The sequence below is a fragment of the Momordica charantia genome (assembly GCF_013281855.1).
Source record: "Momordica charantia cultivar OHB3-1 chromosome 8 unlocalized genomic scaffold, Mcharantia_2.0 BLBB01000008.1, whole genome shotgun sequence".
NCBI classification, from domain to species: Eukaryota; Viridiplantae; Streptophyta; class Magnoliopsida; order Cucurbitales; family Cucurbitaceae; genus Momordica; species Momordica charantia.
Window position 1 is genome coordinate 33141580 of NW_028275166.1, and position 24776 is coordinate 33166355.

At 33.2% G+C, this 24776-nt stretch overlaps 2 protein-coding genes across 6 annotated transcripts; both read right to left on the reverse strand.

Moving 5' to 3' along the window:
• Positions 1–4519: 4519 nt before the first annotated feature.
• LOC111013058 (myosin-11) lies at positions 4520–18189 on the reverse strand. Of its 3 annotated transcripts, XM_022287415.2 has the most exons (37): positions 16521–16655; positions 15478–15621; positions 15251–15396; positions 15026–15182; positions 14811–14869; positions 14452–14611; positions 14183–14332; positions 13948–14084; positions 13718–13864; positions 13486–13587; positions 13098–13155; positions 12915–13016; positions 12363–12400; positions 12032–12158; positions 11786–11956; positions 11419–11550; positions 11217–11326; positions 10983–11043; positions 10519–10696; positions 10098–10303; positions 9891–10010; positions 9310–9408; positions 8954–9175; positions 8412–8551; positions 7945–8056; positions 7794–7841; positions 7430–7681; positions 7201–7356; positions 6906–7112; positions 6653–6796; positions 6345–6415; positions 6165–6264; positions 6038–6094; positions 5881–5937; positions 5695–5775; positions 5484–5566; positions 4520–5024 (listed from the first exon to the last, which is right to left on the reverse strand). In XM_022287415.2, the coding sequence occupies exons 1-37, from the start codon at positions 16653–16655 to the stop codon at positions 4901–4903; spliced, it is 4593 nt and encodes a 1530-aa protein (XP_022143107.1). In that variant the 3' UTR covers positions 4520–4900. The 3 variants fall into 3 exon arrangements, 1 of the variants encoding a protein (XP_022143107.1); XR_015792617.1 differs by lacking the exons at positions 4520–5024; positions 5484–5566; positions 5695–5775 and adding an exon at positions 17590–18189 and having other exon boundaries at positions 6165–6415; positions 16521–16649; XR_015792618.1 differs by lacking the exons at positions 4520–5024; positions 5484–5566; positions 5695–5775; positions 6345–6415.
• A 766-nt stretch (positions 18190–18955) lies between these two features.
• On the reverse strand, positions 18956–22811 carry LOC111013139 (F-box protein At5g03970). Of its 3 annotated transcripts, XM_088127059.1 has the most exons (3): positions 22676–22811; positions 19303–20331; positions 18956–19235 (listed from the first exon to the last, which is right to left on the reverse strand). In XM_088127059.1, the coding sequence occupies exons 1-3, from the start codon at positions 22734–22736 to the stop codon at positions 19183–19185; spliced, it is 1143 nt and encodes a 380-aa protein (XP_087983185.1). In that variant the 5' UTR covers positions 22737–22811; the 3' UTR covers positions 18956–19182. The 3 variants fall into 3 exon arrangements, with proteins under 3 accessions (XP_087983185.1, XP_022143223.1, XP_022143222.1); XM_022287531.2 differs by having other exon boundaries at positions 18956–20291; XM_022287530.2 differs by having other exon boundaries at positions 18956–20331.
• Positions 22812–24776: the final 1965 nt, after the last annotated feature.

Genomic DNA, 24776 nt, shown 5'->3' on the forward strand with positions numbered 1-24776 from the left:
AAGTCTCTTTATATACTTACCTCTCTCCCATCCAAATCTCATTTTTGAACTTACAAGTTTGTAGATAACAACCATCTCTCTCCCATCAAACCCTCTTTTTGTACTTGCAAGTTATAACAGAAATCTGTGTTGTGATGGGAAAGTGTGGAGAGATGAACCAATACAAGAATCATAGCCAGAGCCAAAACACAACCAAAGTTCAGAGAAAACCCATAAAAGTAAAGTACATTTCAAGCCCAATGATGGTGAAAGCAAGCAATGCAATGGACTTCAGAGCCATTGTTCAGCAACTCACTGGCTTCAACTCCGACGCCACGATTTCTCCGACGAACCACCGACCACCTCCCGCCACCCGAGCTCCGTCTTCAACGTTGCTTTTGGAAGCTATCGGAGTCCCAGACGACAGGTCGTCGTTGCTCCATCTAGATGAAGGTGGTTGTTTTGGAAGAGAGAATGATCTTCCCAACACCTTTCTGGGATTTCAATCTTCTTTTTTGTTTCAATAGAATATTCATTTACATACTTGTTTTTTGTTGGTTGGCAAATATATAAAAATTTTAAACAAATTAAAGAAATCTCCAACTTTCATGATACAAAGGCTCCTTTGTATGTATATGAATGAATTTTTTGAACTTTAAACTTGTTTATTATCAGTATACTTTAGTTTCTTTTAGCTTTCATAGAAATACTACTTTTGAAATCTCAACTAAATTTTAAATTTGAAAAAGAAAAGGGTTAAAATTTAAGAGCTACTTTGGTTTTTAAATTTAAGTTTTCAAGGGCCAGCTAGATTATTAAACAAATAAAATTATAAGTAAATTAAACAAATTTGATTAAAAAGAAAAAAATGGTTATCAAAAGGGATAATGTCTAAATTTATGTTTACTATTTGTCGTGGTTCTTCTGTTTTAGTTTCAAACTTCCAAATGTCTAAGTTCTAGGGTTGGCTTAAGATATAGACAGCCCCTAATCTTACGAAGCCTCATATTTTTCATATATTAGTATATACAATATAATATAATATTGTTATCTATTTATTTTAGTTTTTACTTATAAATGTAATTTGGAATATAAAATAATATTTTTTCATGGATTTTGTTCTTATAATATTGAAAATACAAACTAATAATAAATATAATTCACTTGGAAATAAATTTCTCTAGATTTTAATTTTTAATTTTTTTGGGAAGGAAAGGGGACTAAAGCCCATCAAACTAAGAAAATAGCATAAGACGAAAAAATAACGAAGACAAGGCATGGAGAACCCATCAAACTTAAGAAAACATAAAATATAAAAACTTATTGAATCTAACAAATGTACTACAAAAACAGAGATTGAATATGAAAAAATGTTATCAATAAATTTTTTTTAGTAGAAGTAAAAGTAATAAAAATGATAACATAATAGAAGAAATAATAGATATAAATAAATCAAAACTTAAACAAAAAGAGTAGATAATGCAGTATCTAATCAAATAAAGTTCAACTAAAAAAATACTCGTATTAAGACCTCCGTTTTAAAATTTTGCCTAAAGGGCACATATCATCCTGAGATGTCCCTGCTGAGCTTTGTATATATAAAAAATATATATATATATATATATCTAATTAGACTTTTCTCATTATTTTAAGAAACTAAATCTATTCGGAATCAATATCTAACCTACTATATATGATTTCAAAACTCCTATCTTCATCAAAATAAATAAACAAAAAAATATCTCGTGTTAAATAGTTAAAAATGAATTACATAGAACTATAGTAATTTTCCATTCAATTTTAAAGACTAAAATTAAAACATTTTCATTTTAACTATAAAATCCTAATAATATAATTGAATTCTTATTTCACATTATTATTTCACCAAATACCTAAATTAAGACCACAACTAACTCCCACCATAGCTAAACTATCGCATGAACTTCATAAATCAATATGCTTTAATTTAAAGTTCAAAATAAAATTAAATAAGGAGTAATCAATCGGTAAAAAGTTGAAAGTTGAACTAAAATAAAATAATAATACAATAACGAAGTTAGTTATAATTAAGCATACACATGATGTCTTTCCTTTTAATCTTTTTGTGACCTAAAAGCAGATGCATCAAATTTTAAGTCAAAATATTTGAACTAATCTACAAGACCTTGGTTTTGGATAAAGACAACAGCCCATAATTAAGAAGGATTAATAAAGAAAAAAAAAAGAACAAATAACTTTAAATTACTTCCCTTTATCTTACCTCACAAACCCTAAAATTATTTTTGGAAGTACTAATTAGCCTTTGATCTAAATTTTTCAGTCAAAGCTATATGATCTATTTGATCCTTTTCAACTCCACTTCAATTGGTTCAAGAGTCAAGTCAACATATGATTTCAAAAATAAATAAATAAGAAAATCAATGCATATATTCATAAAGTATATATGATTCAATATAGATTTCTACCATTAGACCTCAACATCCTAATTCCACCTAAAACAATTGATATAAAAACTAATTGCTTGTTTTAATTTCTGTAGTTTGAAGAATGGTTTATTTTTTACTTAATTAATTTATAAAAGAATATATAATTACTATCTTGAGATATGACCGTTCAAAAACATCATACTTTAAAATTTATCATTATCTCACATGTTAATATAGTCTATCATATTCTCAAATTTTCCATTCGCACGTGAGTACATACTTAAAATTATGGAAATTTAGAAAATATATATTTTAAGATATCAAAGAAACTCTATCATATGTGACAATGTTAACATGAACTTAACTCAACAGTTAAGATATCAACTTGTTTTCATTATCTAAAAGTAGAATGTTCAAATCCTCACATTTTGCTGTACTAAAAAAAGAAAAATATGCTGTGACAATTCAACGTGATGATATATAATAACTTTACTCTTCATACATGTACCAAAAATTGACCAAAAGTTGGAAGTTTGTAACTTACGTAACAGTCAATCGAGTTCGGTTTAGAGCTTCTAGATCTTTTTTTTTTCTCTTTAATAGAAGATAATCATTCAAAGTCAAAATAGATGATTGATTACTTTTGTTTGATGATCAAAGAAATTTATTTTTGTCATTTTTAATTTTTTTCCTTTTTTCCCCCAAAAAATTGTATCCATTGATCTATAATTGTGATCGCGATGTTGATTTGCATAGGCATAGAATTTGACTAGTATTAGTATATTGCAGATGAAAATTAAACAAATTTGGTCATTATTGATGTGACTAGTAAATATGATTGAAACATTATGAAAATTTCAAGACTTATTCAAACTTCAAATTTGACTTGATTCCATAAAATAAAGTAAATTGGCCCGCTCTGTGAGCTACTTTTCTTAAAAGGCCACCATATTTTTATATGTCCCATATAATTTATAATAAAAAAATTAATACTCGGATATTTTCCCCCAAATCTTATTCTCACTACCATTGAAAATTGATAATTCATTATTTAAAAAATAAAAATATATGCTTTTAGATTTCTCTTTCTTAATTGTCAAATATTCATAATGGTGATGATGACAATATTTGGTCATAGTCGATAAGAAATTAAGTATTTTTCATTGAAGATGGACCTTGTTTTTATTTTGTATCTATATGTCTCAATTTAAGGCTTGCCTGAACATAATTCAACTAATTTAAGGTACATATCTTCGACATGAAGATTGGAGGTTCAAATCATCACTTTCACACCACGTGTCATTGAACACTAAAAAAAATAATAATAAAAGACTCAACAGCTTACAAGTTAAAGCTATTCTTATTTAAATTACTTAATGTGCTACCTTAGACACTACTTGTCTCAAGCCTTCAATCCCATATTTCATGCAAAGTATAAACATATTGAAGTTGATAAACACTTTCAAGACCCATTTTTTAGAAATTAACTACGAATAAATTATGCCTTCAACGGATGATTTTTTTTTTTTACTTTCTTTGCGAGCATACTTAAATGTTAATTTTTTATTTATTTATTACTATTATCTTTTGAGTTGAATGATGGGTGGAGATTCGAAGATTTGACCTTATCCTTGAGGATCCCATATTGAAAAAATAAGAGACCTAACAAAGATTTATAATAGACATGAACTATTCCTCTCATTGTCCATTGATTCTGAGATGAACCCCATAAATATTGATAAAGTATCAGAGCTCGAAACGCTCAAACGAGCAGTCGGTCTAAAAATGGATCCGACAAAGATCTATGAGCTAAAAGAGCCATGATCTTGAAGGGAATGTATGAATATTGACAAAGGATGATATATAATAATAGCTCAACTTTAAGGTCGATACTTTACTGGTTTTGTTATAAGCAATATGATTTGTTTATACTGTAATAAGTAACACCGTCTATTCATTCCTAAATATACAAGCTGTTCCTTCAGTCAAGCCAAGCCTAAGGTTACTTCATCAATTCCTCTCTACTTTTCTCTTTACTTTAATCTTGGATATGATAGTACTATACACTTATATGAATATTATGCTACTCTAGGAAAGGTGCATTTGTCAGCAAATTTGATCAAAACATCTTCTGAACTGATGATTTAATTTATTATTTATAAAGGTAATGGAAACAATCTCAGAGAAAGTACAACTAAAATACAAAGAAAAATGTGGAGATCTATGATAGGATGGATGCCTTCTACTTCACTGGTTCTGTCTCAAAAAATCTAAACTCATACAAAGTGTAGTAAAGAAGAAAAAAAATTGGGCTACAATGCTAGGAAGTGATTTGAAGCAATATCTAAGCCATTTGGAGGAAGATTGGTGAGCTCCATTTCACTTCAAACTGCAAGGCATGTTTGAATCTCTAGAACTCAGCATTTGAGGGGTTTAATTAAGATCGAAACTTTGGCGAATTATGCTCCAAGAGAGAGAGATTGAAGATTCATCCATTAGTCCGTTCGTGGTAACAAGAAACTAAAGCCCGAGTTCTCGCGAATCAGTGGCGGTGGTTCGATGTCTCCGATGTCTATTTGCTCCATGGACTTTGATAAATCATCAACTGAAAATGGAATGCTGAAATACAAAAAACCAACAAATATGTCAAGGTTGTTTTGTTTTGTTTTCCCAACTAATATTAAACACGTCTATAAATAACTTGTCAGGTTGGATTTAGGGTTACCCTTCACTTATGAGGAGGAAATCTAGTAAACTTTAATCAAAGGATAGAGATTGACAATGAAAAATTTTAAAGTACAAAAACGAAATTGGTTACAACATTGGGAATAAATATGTAATCTATTCTAAAATAAATGTAGAAGATAGAACTAAGAACAAGCACGGGTTGCAATTTTGGCAAACTTCTAAATAAATGGAAAACATTTTGTCTAGTTATCCACTTAGTGATCAAGAGATCAACTACAATCAAATTTAGCTATGCAGTTACAAGTATATAAAGATGAGAAAACAACTACAGAAATATTTGACAAAAGAAAAGTCACAAGATAGAGTAGTGAGAGTGTTGTTGGTACTAACCTTGAATCGTCGTCCAATAGAAATGAATTGCTAATTGCATGGTTCGAATCTTCGGTCATTAGCACCCTCATATTGGATATAACCTAAAAAAATATTCGAACAATAAAGATCCATGCACATTTGCAAAAAGATGAATGTAAACAAGGGTGCTGAATACAAAAACTTCTAGATTTGAACTACAAGAGATGATACACAATGAGTAAAAGCTTACATCAGGGGAAACACTATGGGTACCATACTTGTCGTCCCAGTACATCGTACTTATACGATACAGCTGCTGAATACTTAGTACCTGTGAGTGAATAGTTTGGTTTATTCAATTCTGAGGAAATGGAGAATGACTGATTAAAACGGTACTTAGATATTCATTGTACACATATGCTGAGACGTCACTTACAGGGCATAGATCGTGGCTTATTTCATCGAGTGTCTTCTTTGGCTTCTGATGAATGACCTATTACATTATTAAAGCAAGAATTCAGCTCTATTTCATGTTTTCTAATTCAGGAAGTTTTGTGGGAAGAATTGAACATAATAAAAGGATGGAGAGATACCAGAAACCCGATCGCTTGTCGAATATGCTTCAGCTCGTCCCAAGCAGAACCTGCATACTGTATTTTTTTTATCGGTTATTAACTGTGTTTAACAAAATAAACAAGGTAAGCAGCGTACTAGAGGTACCTCATCAGTAGCCTTATAACACCAATGTTCTAATTCAGACAGCCCAGCTTTGACGTATTCGCCATTGCTAAATGAACAACATTCTCGTCGTAAAAGAAGACTGTCAAAGAAGTAAACATGTTTGCTGACTGAGAAAAGTGCTTAGTTAAATCAAAAACAAGAAATGGAAAAGCTGCATGCCTGTTAAATAGTTGAACGTTGATAAAAGAAAATATTTGTATGAAGACTTTCCGAACTAAAAACGGGGGTACCTACAGTGACATAAGATACAGGAAGGAAAAAAGAATATATGTTTCAGAAAAAGAATAATGTTCAAAAACAAGCAAATAAGTAATCATAGCTTCATATGCTTATGGAGTATAACAATCAGTAAAGAGATAGTTTAAACTTCACATATCACCAATAACTTAGTAAATTGACTATGATAACTGGTCTACCGTATTTACGAAAAGAAGATACAGAACAGACTGACATAAGATTCTGCATACATGATTTGCTTTTAAGGTGTTTAAGAAGTTTCCAAGGCTCTTCACAATTCCTTGCCAGTGAGCAATTAAGGCGCGCTGGGCCTCTGTTGTGGCAACAGAACGAGAAGATCCCTTCACTAAACTTGCCCTTGATGTTCTTGGTGCCTTTTCAGTTAAAAAATATGCATTTAATGGTTAGGAAGAAACAAAATGAATAAGTTAAACAGCTAAATCATGAAGCATAGGTATTTTGTACTTCTTCTGAAAATATTACCTGGATGCACAATCCTAGCAATGGGGAAATTTCTTTCTTCAAATTATCTCTTATCATTCCATAAATTTTCTCTACATATGCTGTCAGCTGCTGCTTGAAAAGCAAAGCAGGGTACTTTGCTTCAACTTGTCTTAAAGTGTCAACTCCTCCACCAGTTCCACCATTGATTAAGGATAGGTTGACTCCCTGTGGAGCTCCTCGAAAACTCTAGAAAAAGTTGGAGAAGAAAGATGTTTAAATATGATACTAGTTTATGCACAGAATAAAAAGGATTTGTGAATTCTCTTGTACTTACTTGAGTCATCCTCCCAAATAGCGTAGCCGACGATGATCGCCGACGCTGTGGAGCCATTCCAGCCGCACCACTAGCTTTCAAAGTGCGCTGAAGCAGTAAGAGAAGCGTTGAAGCATTGGACAACCAATAGGCCAAGACATCATTGTTATCCTGGGTCTGAAATGGAAATGCTTAATGTTAGAGAGACATGTACAAAAGAGTGGTGGAGCATAAGGTCAATCAGTTGAACCTCAATTGCATGGCCTATGGTTTGAATTATCCTATCAAATACACTGGTGCGTTCGACTTCAAATGACCTCCACTGAAGCAGGCACTTGTAGATGATACAAGCAGCAATTGGCCTGTTTCCTGCAAAGCCTAGGTGCTGAGCAATACATCTAATGAGCAATTCCTGATTCTCTTGCTGTTTCTCATTAAGTGATTTTTGAGGTTTATCCTCGACTTCTGCATCCCTTTGGTTAATAGAAGGGCTGTGTAGATCCTGATTCAGTTCATCAGATAGTAATATTAAGGTAAGAAACATAAAAATGGAATAAGGAAAGTGACTTTATTTGTTCCTTCAAACTTTTAAGGTCAAGAAAAGCTTTACTGACCAAAGGTGTCCTCCCTTCCCCTCCATAGTGACCACTTTCAGCACCCCTCTGTCATTTGGCATAAAAATTTCACAAGTAAATATATCCAACATCATAATATAGTTAAAATTAAGTTATTAATCTATCATACAGTACTAATATCTCATAATACCTGAAGAATTGATCGAGACCGTCCGGAGAGGAGTTTATTAGGTGCCATAGAGACAGCTTGTTGGCGTAAAACTTGATTCTCTGATTCCAAATTGGAAAGCTTCTCTTCTAGCCTAATCAAGAGAGTGTTCAGTTAACCATGTCATGAAAATCAAATTTTTAGCTCTCTCAGGGTAAAAGACAACCCACGTGTTCTTAAACTTGTACAGAGGATTGTTATACAATCAGGTTCAGAATATTATTGGCACATTTATCGACAATATTATGCTGCAATCTAAATGGATTTTTGGTAAAGATGAGTTAAATATTGTTTATCTACAAAGGTCAGCAGAAAGGTGAACAATTCATTTCCAGCAGGTTCCACATTATTAAATATTTAAAAATACTTCCTACTGTGCATAATAGTGGCAATCCAAAAATGTGGTAACAGAACTATTTTTCTATCCATTCTCAAAATAATGATATTACCTGGTCAATGATTCCTGGAGCTGATGAGCTTTTTTCTCAGTATCTTCTAACTTTTTACGCTGTTCATCTCTAGACTGTTCTACTTCACCACATTTTTTCTCATATTCATCGGCTCTACTTTTCTCCGTCTCCAGTGAGGTCTGAGAAGTCGTAAAATTAAGGTGTTAATCAGTTTAAAAAACATTATCAGTCATCTATCAATATGAACCCAGTTTCTCAAAGCCTGAAACAATTACTATTTACTCTAGTTGATTATGTCACAAGTGTAAATGCTAATATATTACACTAGAATGTCTAGGGGATAAGCTACTTAAGCAATAAATTGACTTTCTTCAATCATAAACATAAAGAAAATATTGGGAAATGCAAAATAAAAGTTTGTCACCAATGAAATTAGGCCAAATCATTAACTTCCAAGAACTTGCATAACTACTAATATTCTAGTCTCAATATGCTAAGACCCAAATATGAAAAAGAAAATGCTAACAGTAAAAAATGATTCAGCTAAATGCAGTTTATATGAAGAACCAAATCATTACTACCTTTAAGCTTTCTACTTCTGCTGTCAAAGCATCAATTTTCATAGTATCTTCAACAAGAACTTGGGTTTCTTGTATAACGGGAGGTGCTTCTTCAACAGCCTTCTTGACAGCCTCTCGCTCCTTTACTAGAATTGAGTTAGTTTCTTCAACTTTGGCCTGCATTTCTTGCAAGGAATTTTGTAATTTCGCTATCTCCTGTGCTTTTGCCTCTTCCAGGTCCGTCTGCATATATGATTCAAAGCTTCACCATGCAAAATATGTATATCACAGCACTATACTGTAGTCACACGACTCTAAGGATGATCACAACTACAAATAATTGATGGTTTCAAATTGACTAGTTCATTCTAGATTACCCTTAGACGTTTTTCTAGTTGTATGCGCCAAGTAAGCTCCTCCACTTTCTTTTCCAACTTATCCTTTGCTTCTTTTAGTGCGCCAGTCTCCCTTGCAGCCTGAAAAATTTTGTTTTAAGTTACCAATATTGGAAACGCTGAACAAGATTCTCAGAAAAAAACTTGGTTTGACATTTCTATGAATATAGAATATATAAAAATGCTACTTCTATTCATATCTATAATCAAAGTATCCCTGTATCCAAGAGCTGCGAAAAGATCAGATAAGAGACTAAATCTTTTGGTTCAGCAGAATGTAAATAAACTTGAGATTTAAGAATAAACAACAAAATACCAATGGAGCCTACTAGATACTAAAAGCATCCTAGACATGCTACTATATAAGATCAGTATTACAATTAATTCCAAAATGTCAATAACTGCAATCATTCAATAAAAGTAATATTGAATCAATTAAAGTCAGGATCTACAAGTAAAAAGAACTTTCCAACTTTTCCCCTCCGTCTACATTGTGCAATTTGAGTTTTCTAATTGAGCATAGTTAAAATTCTATACTAGATAAAGAATTGATCTCTGCTCACCAATTTGAGTTTTCTAAGTTCCTTTCTTGCGACCTTTCCCCTCCATCTACATTGTGCAATTACTGAGCCTCTCTGAAGTTTCTTATAGTATGAGGCAGCTTTATGGCAACGCCATCGAGCCTGCAGTTTTACATGTAATGGAGAAATATTTAATCTAACAATAACAATAAGAGATCTCTTGGGTCAATTAAAATATTAGTATGTAACCTGAATGATAATTGCCGCCTTGGTCTGCTTCCTAAATCTGAATTCGTTCCTTGCTGCCATTGCCCTTAAACCAGTTTGCACAGCAAGCACTGAAATTTGTAGTTTTTTATAGGATTTTCTCGCGTGAAATCTTCGAGCATTCTTCTGAATTTTCACAGCAGCTGCCTCCCTCTTCAAATTCTTGAAAAGTTTGCAAGCCAGTTTTCCTACAATCATGTCATATAATAACAAGTAATAAAAGAAATGTAGTAACTTGCTTAACAGAAAGCTTAGAAAATTGCATAATTTTTTTTTAAGGGTCCTTTAGAATAGCACAACAATAGCATTAATGATTGTTTTAGAACTCATATACGGGAAAATTATTTTAAAGGACTGATTGTTTTAGAACTCATATACTGGAAAACTATTTTAAAGGACTGACCTCTCCACCTAGATTGCACATGTATGGTTGCCTTTCGTAATGCAATAAACTGTTTACGAGCAATATGGGTTCGTGTGCGCCGTTGAATAGTCTTTGCTGCATTACTCAGCACCTCTGCTCTTCGTGCGTCTAATTCAGCCATCTGACCAGCCCTAAGGAATACTTTTGTCTTACCTATCTGCAAAATGCAAGTCAAAACATATCGCTCATGAACACCTATAAGTGACAGCATACTTGGGCATAAATTACATTAATATGTGATATCCATAGATGTTTTGAACACATCAACTCCATTGTTGTCAAAATTGAAAAAATATCACAATCTTTTGATCAAATTTCCATTGGTTTAGGTCATGATTGTGCAAGTTGAGATTATTTCAGTTTTCAGAGTGTATTAAATATAAGAAAGGAATATTTTCACATCGAAATAGGTATTAAAAAAGCTGCAAAGGAACTCTGTTTACCTGAAACCCTTTAAGTCCCTGCTTTTCTAATATCTTTTTACACACAGCTTTTTCGTCATAGCTGCTCACCAAGAAAAGAAGGTGGTTTCAGAATGCCGAATATTAACTCCTTATAGCAATGTAGTTACATAATGAACATCAGATATGCTCCCTCTTTCCCAACACCACCAAGTCTAAGAGAGACTGTATGAGAATGAGAGAGAACTGAAATATATTCTAAACTAAAATACTTACTTTCCTTCTAATGATTCTTGAGCTAGAATTCCAAATCGGTTAATGAATTCAAAGAAAGCACGGCGAGTAGGGTACCCAGCACAACTGATCCTGATTGCTTCCAAGACACCCTATAAAAGCATCATGAAATCATTGTAGAAAGGGGGAATCAAAATCCAGTTACAAGCCGAACAAAATAAGAGAGAAGAAAAGTAGTACTCACACCACAACGCAGCTGTTGCATTATGTTGACATTCTCAAAGATGGCAGGTTTTAAGAGATTGTTTGGCTTCACACATCTGATGTAGTGAGGTTCTGTAGAATTTAATGTTTCCATTAACTGTTGTAGTTGTAGCTGCACAACATAGAATTCAACACTTAAGGTCAAGGTCCTTTAACACATAAAGATATCTCAGTTTCAGAAGGATCAAGTTAGAATGGTACATTTCATTTAGATTCAGTAACTAATAAATAAAAAACAATTTCATCCTCTTGCTTCTTTTTAGTAAAATTTATAATAATGAGGTTTGAATTTCTTGTGTTCCTCTATTCATAAATAAATTGTTTTGGTCATTATGATTTAGAGATACCTTAAAGCGAGACCCAATGGAAGAGAACTTGGAAGATTTTGCAGATTCTTCTTTTAGTGGAGGGAAAAGGCCAGCTACAAATGGACACTTGGAGGCACCCAACAAATCCTGATGTTCAGGAACAACGTAATCCTTGTTTTTGTCCAAAAACTGTTCAGATTGATATAAAACCTGAAAACAAGTACTTTAATGGTAAGCGTAAAATCTTCCCTGGCATGAACAAAATTATGCCTTAGTTGATGTTACCTCTCCAGCATAATGAGCAATGGTAAAGTCTGTTCGAGAAAGTTTGGGTTTTATAAACCGCTTATGACTCTTGAAAGTCTGATAGAGCTTGTTAGCAAATGTTTCATGTGTTGACTTTGGGAACATGCTGAAAGAACGAGAAAGGGCAACTTACAAGTTAAAATTGGATAGAACTACAAAAGATCATCCTTTATTCAATAAAAAATAATTTGACTATAAACAACACATAAGCTACAACTTCTCTAAGAATCGTGATAATGACAAGGAATTCCGCTAACTGATAATGGTTAACCTCTCTGAAAAGTGACAATTTAGAATAAAATTAGCTTACCAAGCTTCATCAAGGAGAGCCACAATTCCACCAGGTTTCTGTCAAATAAAGATACCACAACTAGCTTAAGAAAATGATGATAATATGAATGCAAAAGAATTGAGTATAAGAATATTTCTAATCCATAGTCAAAACTCAGAAGGATATTAAAATCTGAACATATTTTCTCATAAAAATTTCTTGAATCAAAATGACAACCTATGTAACTTCTTTCATGCTCCTTTTCCCTACCTTGCATCTGATAACAGCGCAATGTTCAAGGAACTATTTGATGCATCTGAGTGTACTTGGTTGAAACTCACAATACGAGTCAAAGGATAGTCCCAGTTGTTTTTTTTTTTCATCTCTCATTATCCCACGTTTGAATTTTCCTTCCTCTTCTTTTTTCTCTCCTCCATTGCAATCATATAAAATTGTTCTAGTTTACATGAAAGTAACACAACAGTAACAGAAAATACTCCAAGAATCAACAAACAAATTTTTTCCTTAATAATTTGAATAAGAGAAGTAATCATGAGAATATTCGTAAGACTTTAGAACTAGATATTTAACCTTTTCAATAAGATCCAACACATCTTGATTGTCGACAAACTCAATGTAGCTCCAATCAATCTCTTCTTTCGTGTATTCTTCTTGTTCCATTTTGAAAACGTGCTGGACACCCAGAAAAATGTATATTAACTACTGGGAAAAAAAATAGAAGGCTTAAATGGTGTAATGATATCTGGAAGTCACCTGATTGAAGTGCTGCTGTAACTTCTCATTTGTGAAATTAATACAGAACTGCTCAAAACTGCACAGCATGATATGCTGAAATTAAGTTACAAGAATTTCCGAAGTACAACTACAAAGTGAGGAGGATTCCTTACATATTACTACGAATAATGACATGACCATTGCAAATGATGCCATTTACCGTGCATAAGATTTCAGTATATTACCAAGATTACAAGAAGCTAAGCTAAACTAATAATGGGACTCCAATGAGAACTCATGCTATTTCATCAACCAGTGGCCATTAATGCTTAGATCTGTTCGATTTTTCTTTTTTGTTCATCTCTTTGATTCTGAGTTGCTTGGAACACTTAAATCCATATCCATATCTACAATCATTATTCCTTACCTGTTAGCTTTGAAGCTTTCAAAACCATAGATATCAAGGACCCCGATCAGGGACTTGGAATTAGGATCTTGTCCAATTGAGACATTAATTTTATCAACCAACCTGCACGTGGGGAAAACATACATATAGATCCATATGAAACTCAAAATTTCTTTCTGTATGATAGTTTCAGGGTGTAGTTCAATGCTTAGCCATTAAAGTGGATGACATCTTGTAAAATCAGGGATCTAACCAGTCAAATAGTCGAGAATATATAGTTTTGGCCAAACCATCTCGGCTAACAGCCGCACTTTGAGGATCCAAGCTACGTTTTATCACTTCTTCAGGGGTGATCATGACACGCTTGCATAATGCATCTTCAAGGCCAACAGCATCACACCTGAAACAAGTTCAGTTAGATGAATACCGCCAAAATAAAAGGATGCAAACATATGAAGCACCATTTTAATGCAGGATGAGTACATGAGAAGCTCTGCAGTCATTTTAAGATGAAATTTGGCCTTGTCATCTTTTGGAACTGATGAATCAACATCTTTGCCCTTTGTAAATTCAATATTTCCAAGATGAAGAATAGCAGCAACAACCCTAAAAATTGCTTCCTGACGTAGGAAAGAGAGAGAAGAGAGGATGGACATAAGAAGATTACTAACTTTGCTCAAAGTTAGGAATTAGTTACAAGCTTCAGCAGATACCATACCTGCTCCTTAGCACTAATTCCAACAATATCCATAGCTCTTCTAGTGGCTAGGTAGTCATGAGCATCACTTACATCGACCAGTTCATAGCAATTTGATTGATTAAGGTAATGAAATGACTTGGGATTTCCCAGCTTGTATTTTTCAATTTCCTGTCATACCACAAACAACCCTAACTCACAAACCACGGCTATGCCAAGTCACATGTGCACGTGTCCTAAATAATCTCAAATTCTTAGCTACTGGTGTCAAAAAAAAAACTGCTGAATACCTCCTGAGGTGCAGCACAAAGGAGGTAAAAGCAGTGATAATTGCGCTCAGGATCAGAAACTTGGCAAACACGAGATCTCTCAAGAAGGTAAGTTCGGATGGCTGCTCCTGAGATTCTTCCATGCTTGTCAAACTGGATTTCAACAAATTTACCAAAGCGACTGTATGGACAGAATAATCCTCAGCAATAATTTGAAAAATGATAATTTGTGCTGTTTTAGTTAGTTTCTAGAAATGAGTTCGTGAGCAACCTCATGTTATCAAACTAATTGCTTCATGCATTATTTTCTTAGCAATAAAGTAAAAGTTCTATCTTGGGAAAATAATTTTCTACATTTTTGGCAAGTGGAAGAATCTTACCTGGAATTGTTATTTCTAACAGTTTTAGCATTTCCAAAAGCTTCAAGCACTGGATTTGACTGCATATAGATCAAGGGGAGAAAATACCATGAGACTTGAATCAAAAGATGATTTCATAAGATTTAAGGAAGAAACAAAGCTAGTTAAAACTTGTCTTGCTGTACTGGGAAAAAAACGGTGGTTTGGTTTTATATGGAAGTTATAATTTACCATACCTCAAGAACTTGTTGCTCAACTGTTCGTCCTTCAGTGGCTACCCGGCCACCTAAAAATGCAAGGTACCGCATGAGCATTTTTGTGGTTTCAGTTTTCCCTGCTCCACTTTCACCACTGACAAGAATCGAATTGCTTTTACCCTCATTAATCATTGCCCTGTTTTAGTATAAATGTTAATCATAGATACGTGGAGGTTCTTCAAGAGTAACATGTCGAAGTTTAACCTGTATGCAACATCAGCAACGGCAAAAACATGAGGACTCAGTTCTCCAAATGGTGCTCCTTTGTATTGTTGCATCATGTGACCATCATAAATATGAGGAAGTCTTTGGAATGGATTAATTGCAATAAGAATATTGCCAGTGTAGGTCTGCAATAACAAGGAATATTATCAGATATCATTTTTTTCAAGAACAAAGTGACAGTTACAATATGAAGAGTGGAAATTTACATAGATTTCATTGAGTTCATATCGAATTTTTAAATTTTGTAGAACTCCAGGCTCATGCAAGTAAGATAGCTTCGTCATGTCATCAACGCCACCAGCTGGAGCCTCCATATCTTTTGGGTATATTTTGGATAATTTTGCAACAACCTAAAATGCCAAAATAGAATGACACACAAACCAATATTTGTGAGACATACGAAAGGAGATATTTACAGTGGACTAAGTGTAAATTTGAACGTTCACAGTTTCTAACAGAGGCTACACATCTGATTTAACTGTAGCTAAAAAGAGAAAATATAATCATGCCTAACATAAACTTGAAGGGTATTTTATATGAATAAATTAAATTAGTAGCCCAATTTGGGCCCCTTTTGTTATCATATTTCATATATCAACGAAATAGTTTCTTGATAAAAAAAAATTACCATTAAACCAACAACTTTTTATCGTCAACTTAACTAACTTTTATTTTCATTCCAAGTATTTGGAAAATTTTAAAATAAACTTGACAAACAACTAGTCTAAAAGAACCCCAGGGAAATGTTATATGACGTTATTTTAACAAGCCATTGAGTAATTATTAGTAAATAGGGAAAAAAAAGACAGGGAAAAGAGAAAACACAAAGGATGCAGAAGGGTCATGCCGGAAATATATGTATGGAACCAGACTATGTTTCTTAAAATTTTCAGAAATTGACTCTGACTCCTAGTTATAAAAATATATATATTTTTTCAGAAATTGACATCAAGTTGGTAGTTTCCTGCACATGTTCAGTATGGGGTAAGCATGCATTTCTTAAATTAAATCCCTAACTACACATATTTACTAGGAAATTGCAAACATAATCTAAATCCTCCAAGTGACACTCTTTTTTCTTTTTATTTTAACGAACTGATGTGATAGTTTCACTGTTTATATTCTTTCTTCCCCCCCTTTGTAGTGGGATTTCTTGCCTTCTGCTCTTCCTATAAATGTTTGTCTTATAGTAAAATGTCAATTCCTATTAGGAAAAAACATAAGACAAAAAGATAAGATATTTGCCTACTTTTTTCCCATTGCTGGCTTCGATCTCAGCTTCCTGCCCTGTAATCTTGGAAACCTGTCCATCAAGCCAAGCAACTTCTGGATCTTCAATCCAGACATGAGAACCTACAATAATGTTAACTGGAGTACCCTGCATACGTCGAAAAGAAAAACTTTATTCAGAAAGGATCACATTTGAAATGTTTTTAGAAAGTAATAATAGTTTAAAATTATATCTGAAGAGGCATATTTATGAAATGTTAACACCCCTAACAAGAAGCTAACAGAAATTATGCAAAGTGGCACCTAGGAATTATTTTGAAACTGTAACTTCTTTCCTAAGTAAAATAAGGTTTCTCGAAACTTTACATGTTACATCTGCACACTTCTTGCTAATTGTTAGAATCCTTCCACCCATAAAAGGGAGGCATCTACCACAAACTAAATTGTTCCTCAGTTTCTCTATATATTCAATGGAAGCACTGTCTTTCTGAACTTAGTTTCTAACAAGGAAAATTTTCAGTGTCCAATTCCTAAATAAACATCCCAAGAGAGAGAAATTAACTAGGAAACCTATATGACAGATAGACAGCATCCATCCTACTGCAAAATTTCTACCCTTTGATGACAAGATCCAGTTATTAAGGGATATTGATTGAATTTTCACCTGTTAGTGCCCATCCCCCCAACCCCGTATACTTTTGCCCTTAATCATGAGCCTTAAATTTTCATACAAACATCTCATGGTATCACAGAATACAAGAAAGAATCATCAGCTAAAGTTTCCAGCATAATTATAATCTGCAATACATATTTCCTTTAAGCAGAAAACCTTTACCCTTCACCATTAACTTCCCACACTCCTTTTAATATGCATTATTTTCAAGGTCTGTTTGAAGATTTTGAACAAAAATTAATCCAAAAACATCTAGCAATGAAATCACCAGCATCAGATCACGATGCAATAAATATTTCTGTGATTCTTTGCCCATTTTGATCTTCCAAATAAATAATACATCCAAACATAAAACCTGCAAAGAAGCACTTTTTTAGTGTGACTGAATCAAGATATCTGATGGAAGTTCACCAACCATTTGTAATGCTGCAATCTGAAGCCTGTTGACGATTGGGTACTTTCTTCAAACACCTCAGCTGCCTAATTCATACAGCATACCAGCGACAGGACGGCTAAAAATGGCACCCCAAATGGCCCTTTTGGCAAAAATCATGGCTTAAATTCACATCAGAAAGCAGAAGAACAGGGAGTAAATCAAAGATGGGTGGGAGTGTAATGCAAGAAAATGGACGAAAGAGACATTTCCCAGAAAGATTGGTGGAAAGAAAAGTGAAAAAAATGAACCAAAAGAGGGTATTGTGATCTGAGAAAGTAAATTTTGTCTGCTTTAGAGAGAGAGAGCTAGTGAATCTGGATCCGATGGATTGTGGGAGTGACATTGTTCAGAAAGGCCGGTAAATTCGGTAGTTCCCTTTAATTTCGCGCCAATCCGTGGCTACCAAGTCTCTCTTTCTTTCCCTCTCAACCGAAATGCTTTTATATGTCTTCGCATGGCGACCAACATGGCTGGACAATCAACCCTTCATCCTCACCCTACGATTCAAATCATCATTAACATCCATCATATTTCATCTTCTTCCTTCTTTTTTCCCTTTTTTCTTCTGCATGTAATAAATAATTTGCATTTATGAGCCTCCAATTTAATCTAGTTTCAATTTGTTATTATATATATTTTTTAAAAAAATATTTGTTAAATTACGAGTTGAAATTTTAAAGTTTTATTTAAAAATGACTAACAAGTCCCTAATCTTCTAATTTTGTATTTAATATATCCGTAACCTATTCGAAATTTTTAAAAATGTCTAATTTCGTATATGATAGATTTCTAACATGAATATATTAGATTAAAATTAAAGTAATGTAACCTAATAGATTATCTCACTATCAAAGTTGATTCAATAAGATGGTCAATGTCTCAATTGTATGATAAAAAATCAATTAAAAAAAAAGGTTTTAAGAAAAAAAAATCATTAAAAAATTGTGTGGCAAATATTTAAACTAACAGATACTACTTATGAAACCGTTATGTTAATATATTTTGTAATACTACAAAAACGTCGATTCACCCCTCATGATGTCATACCTTTCACTATTCCTCATCTCACTAAAAGTGTAACTTAACTTTAACATATTGGAAATAGTAATTTTTGTTGTGAATATATTTTACCTAGCCTCGCTCTATCACCAAATTTCACATTTTAACAAAACTTGAAATCAAAGTCAAATTCCAATGACGATAACAAGTTTTTAAGAACCACATTATTTTTTTCCTTTCTAAATTCTAATTTGAAAAACGATTCTGAAAGTACACAAGGAAAAAGAAAGCTTGGTAAATGAACACACTACTTAAAAACGATAAGCGAAAAAGCAAAATTTAAATCTGAATCAACAAAAAAGGATCATCATTGAGTAACAAAAGAAGAAATTGGGCAGAGAAAGGCATCTAATAGTCATTTTACATATTGAAGAGCTGCTCCAGAAAATAAAGCACAAGGTTTCAAACTTTTAGGGGTGAAACGCAAAGGGAAATGAGGCCATATCTGTTGAAAGTAAGGCACTACTTTACAAAAATCCCAAGGGATAGAAGCAGCATCACAATGGTAAGGAATCACTTCCAGCCTTTTGCTTTCGACGTTGCACCGGTAGATGTTCGATCCCAGCCTGATGAAAACCGATTCGGAATTACGACGAACAAATGATAATATTTGAGGTTCTTTAGACCGAATACCTGAATTTGGGTTGTGCTTCCACATGTCTTTGTAGCTTAATTTGTGTCGTAGCCCCCACCGGTACTCGCAACGGGCATTCACGGTGCAAGGAGACGAGGAGTTTTCTCGTTCCTTACAGAGAACCCATGTCTCCAACCCCAGCCTTCCACTTTGACCATACTGCAGAAGTCCATCAGATGACTCTCCTAAAATGGAATCCTCATAATCAAAAGTCAGCTGACCAACAGGTAGCTTGATTGAAGTTATGCGCCTTTCTCCAAATTCTGGATCATAAATGGCTAAACTTCGATACGTTCCGAACCAGTGGATGACTCCCTTTATTATGGTGCCCACCGTCCACGGGCTCAAGGCAAAATCTGGAGAACAAACAAGAGTGGATTGCTTCCATGTCCAAGTTAGTGAGGAGAAAGTCTCTATGGAGATGGTGTTGATCACATCAACTTTGCATTCACAGTTTGCCCGAACAACCCTATATACAATATCTCCGCCCAGGTCTTCAGTCATGAATGCTGTACATAGATATTTGTAGTGCTTTCGAGGTTGAGGAAGTTGGCGCCGGTTCTTGGTGACGGAATCCCAGACATAATAATTTCTTGGATGCCGGCCACAGAGAAGAAGGCCATGAGAGTAGTCAATGAAATAGCCAAGCTGCTTTAAGATTCCAGATGACATTAAATCATCACCCTCTTTACAAGTTGAAAGTAGAGGTAGAGCAGGCTCGAATCGTGGACGCCTCAACCCGTCTTGTGGTCTGTCAATGTAAAGAAAGTTGCATACGAAAAAACCTAATAGATGACTGTGAGTGCCCCATTGATTTTCGTAACAACGGCGAAAAGAAGAACTACAGATCAAGTATAGCCATCTTTTGGACACAAGTATAAATTTGAAGACGGATTTCTCAGGCAATCGAAGGAGGATTTCTGTGAGGATGTCATCGCATGCCAAAGTTGAATAAACACTATTGCTAGCCATTTTCCTCCCTCTTGGTCTGGGGAAACATTCCAGTGAGTGCAAATTTCCAGTATAACCTAAACAGATTAATTTTCTAGCAAGATAAGATGTACTGCATTTCACATATAACAGTTACAAAAATATGCAATTAATTACACTAGAATGTGAAAGTTCAAAGATAGATAACAAACTCCTTTCAAGAGAAGCAAGTTCATAACTTAATTCCAAGATTATGCTTGCATGATGAATCCAGTCATTTAGTATCAAGAGTTTCTATTGCACTTTTATTGTTTAGTATATCCAGAATTTATGAGAACTATCACATTCAAACACCAAATCAATGTCAATTTCAAATGTTGAGGCTCCAAAACATTGTAACCCATTAGAACAAGTAAATTGTTATCAACTAATGTAAAGGATGACACTGTACTAGGCCACATATTTGGATACGCACCATTGCAAATGGTTAGTCCAAGGATCTTCAAGACTAACAAACATATAAGGATAGACTACAAATTTGATCCTTCCAAAAGAATTAATTTCCACTTGAGCAAAGATTGAACTTCCAAATAGAAGTCAAGGTAGCTTCAAGAAAGTTCTCTCTTTGTTCTTTTCTATCTTAATTTCAAAAGTACTAGTGTACTACTACATCATTGTACGAGTTAATTGACTTGACATTTCTAACTCATATAAAAGAGAAGGATTAAATGGTAAGTAGAAAACATCATTCAATTTCAGGTATGATAGCCATTTGAACTCTTATATATTATATTGTTTTGTTCTTTCATAACCATATAATGGTCTAGTTCTGCCCCTTATTACCCATACTGTCATGGTATATAGAGCAATGCCTTTTGAGGAAAAGCCCCTTCAGTCATCTCAACCATTTTTTTAAGCTGATGATCTACGAAATCAGATTCAGGGACCAAAGTAGTTAAGTTTCTTGACAATGGGTCTAACATTCTGAGATATATATTGCTCCCTATTTTCTTAAAACTAATGAAAACAGGTGCTACCCTAGTTTTGTCTCACAAAGAAAAAAGAGAAAGCAGTAAGTTTAAAGGACTTTAGAATAACCAGTTTGGTTACGAGCATTTTTACAACGTCCTTGTAAAGGTCCTCGCAGAAAAGTTGAAGCATTAACCCAACAAGGAGACAAATTCTACATCCGATATTTGTTGCAAATTAAACCATAGAAGATTAGAAAAAGTGGAGGAAGTGCAAGTGGAAAACAAAATTGATCATCTTTAGAAGGCCTATGATATGGTTGATTCTGAAAGAAAGGCTCTGGGACAAAATAGATAGAATGGATAAAATGATACATAACTAATACAAAATTTCCTATGTTCATCAATGATAGACCAAGATGGAGAATAAAGGTTACAAGAGGTTCGAGGTTTACGACAAGGAGACCAACCTTTTTTTTTCCCAAAATAACAAGCAAAGGTTTGGCGCTCTTGAGGATTGTCGTTAACTTGATGCAAAAGATTACAACAACTTGAAATTGCACTCTTGAGGATTATTTACTACAAATTTCGTATTCATGTTGTAAGTAAGAGGATTATGTACATTTCGTGGCTGTAGCTATGTAATTAACACTATGCATTGGTGAACCGGCTTGTTCAATCTAAAATGCTGAATCGAAAAAAGTAGAAGGAAAAAATTTTACTGAAAGGCGCCTAAAGGCTGGTTCAAGCCCCAATTTAAAGAATTTATTAGCTTAAAGGCTGGTTGTTTCCTAGAGCTGGCTCCAGGGTCGGCAAAGCTTCTCAAATATTAGTGGAATAATTCAAGGACGTAACAAAATAAAATCACCAAAAGGGAAACTAATAGTTAAACTCACACAAAATGCAATCTTTTGAACTTATTTGGTGCTTAGCACCGGTGCATCCTCATTCAAAATTGTCAAAGGCATTCATACAATTCAATACGATCAGCTGAACATCTAAGCGAAGAAATCTAACAAAGGTTCAACATCGCAAACAGAATTTGAAACACGACATGCTACACTAAAAATGACATTATTATTTTCCAGCTGAAACCGGAGTGGACATGCAACATTAATCTCCCAATCTCAGACCCATAATACTTCAACCTGAGAATCACATCACGCAGAGAATATGCAGGGTAAAAAAAAAACAGATTATCTCATGAAAATTAAACATCGTCGAGAAATCCAAATCCTTCCCATCACTATCTTTTCCTTTTTCTTTGCATGCTTAAGATTAGAAACGCAAGAAATGTCAGAAATCAAAGATGAAAACACAACTGATTGAAACCCATCCGTATTTTACAACAATTAACCAAAAACCCGATGAAAATAAGGGCAATGGAGAGAGGAAAGAGAGAAAGAGGGGTTGCAATTGGTTGAGTGAGGGAGAAAGCGATAGATACAGATTGTGCGAGCGATCATTCTCGTACCTGATGGCCGATTGCTTGCAGAAGCAGAAGCCGCAATGGGAGAAATTTTGGCGTTAACCATTGTTTACATTGGAAAGCAATATTTTTCCAAAAATGTAAATTTGTAAGCTTGCTCCACTTTATTTTGGAATGTGCCCTTGCCCTTGCACCAATTTCCATTTTTAATTAATTTTAAATATGTTGTGTATTTCTTATTTTCCTTAGAACAAATGTGGGATTTAATTCACGGCAAAGATGTCTTGACAATTCAGCTCGTCGAGGCAATGAATTTGAATCCTCACTCACTCTCACCTGCTGTACATTTAAAAAAATAGTTTAACATATTAGCAAATGTTATGTATTATACTTTGCATAAAAAAATTTATTTTGATTTTTACTGTTAGCTTTTTTTTTTTTAATTTTTTCGAAACAATATATTGGGGGGAGATTTAGACCTCTCATCTATAGATATATATGTTAATCAATTGTGTATTCATTTATGTGAGAAATGAGACGTAGATCTGTGTCACACAAATTGGTAACTTAACTATACCATGAATTGGTCTAGTAGGTTTTCAAGCATGTAAAAAAAGAAAATAGACTTTAGAAGAATTGGTCGTCCGATCAAAACTTGTAAATTGAGTTGATTGACTATGTACTCAATAGTTAGGAGGGTATAACTATATTGAATAATTCAACTGAGCATAGATCAATAGATTAAAACATATAATGACAAGTTGTTTCAAACACACACGATTATAAAAATAAAATATATATTTTGACTAAAAAAAAAGTCGAATCCCCCATTTTGATCAACTTTTAAAAAGACTATATTAAATAATTTTTCTTATGATAACTCCTTGTGATATTAATATCCAACGAAATGATATAAAAGAAATTGTTTGGTCTTGAAATTTAGCGGTAAGTATTAAAATAACGAAAAAAACATGCAAATGTAGGTGTGTTACCTCATATTTTATGTTTTTTTTTTAGCAAAGATACCTCATATATATGTTTTCTTTACTAACCTACTTTTTTTATAAAAAAAAAAAATTAAAAGATATGTATTTTCAATACTTGAAGTTATATATAGTATATTAGGTGTCGTCATATATTTTAAGGATTCGGATTTTATGTTAAATAATTAATAAAAATTAACTACCAATGACTAAATCATTTCTTACCTCTATAGAAAGCTGGAAATCCGAATTCCCCACTTCTATTAAAACATTTTTAGTTTCTTAATTTACTTTTCAAATGATAGCAGAATTAAAAATAAATAAATAAATAAATAAAAGTAAGTTCTTAAAATGTATTATTTATTTCTTAATCTTAACTTTTGAAAAGCAAACAAAAAATGGAAGAAGTTATTAATAAACAACCTCGGTTCTCGCATAAAACACTAAGAAAACAAAATGATAATAAAATAGAACTTTTATTAAAGGCTAAAACTAAGTTTTAAGGACAAAAATAATATGTTAAGACTTGAATGTGAGTAACTATATATAATAGTAGATCATATCCTTTTGTCAAAAGAAGAAGAAGAAGATCATATCCTAACCCTCCTTTTAATATATATATTTTCTCTATATATCCACCTTTAAAATATAGTTAAAATATTTTTAGATAAAGTATTAGATTCATCGATACAAAAAAAACGTTTGATTTTAAGCGGTCTACGATTTAAAAAGTCTAGATTTGATTAGCATATTTTGATTTATATATTTGAGATTTGTAAATGAATTTCATTACTCAATTGTTTCATCATGTGTCAATTTAAAGTTTAACTCAACCAATTCGTATGTATTTGTGTTATTAACATGTGGGATGGGCAAAGCTTACCATTTGAGATAATATATATGGCTTAATATGGAAATAATCTATAAAATATCAATAAAGAGATAAAAAAAATTTTTAAAAAAATCTTAACAAATATGCTTCTCCTTTTATCATCTTTTAATGCTTTTGTTTATCCTCCAAATCAAATTTGTTTTGTAATTATGATATAGTTATTATTTCTCACGTGAGTTTAGGCCTCTCTTTTCTATGTAAACATACCTCTCCGTAATTCATCGAAACGGTAACTTTAACAAAAAAAATTAAAAATAAAACTTAACAAATA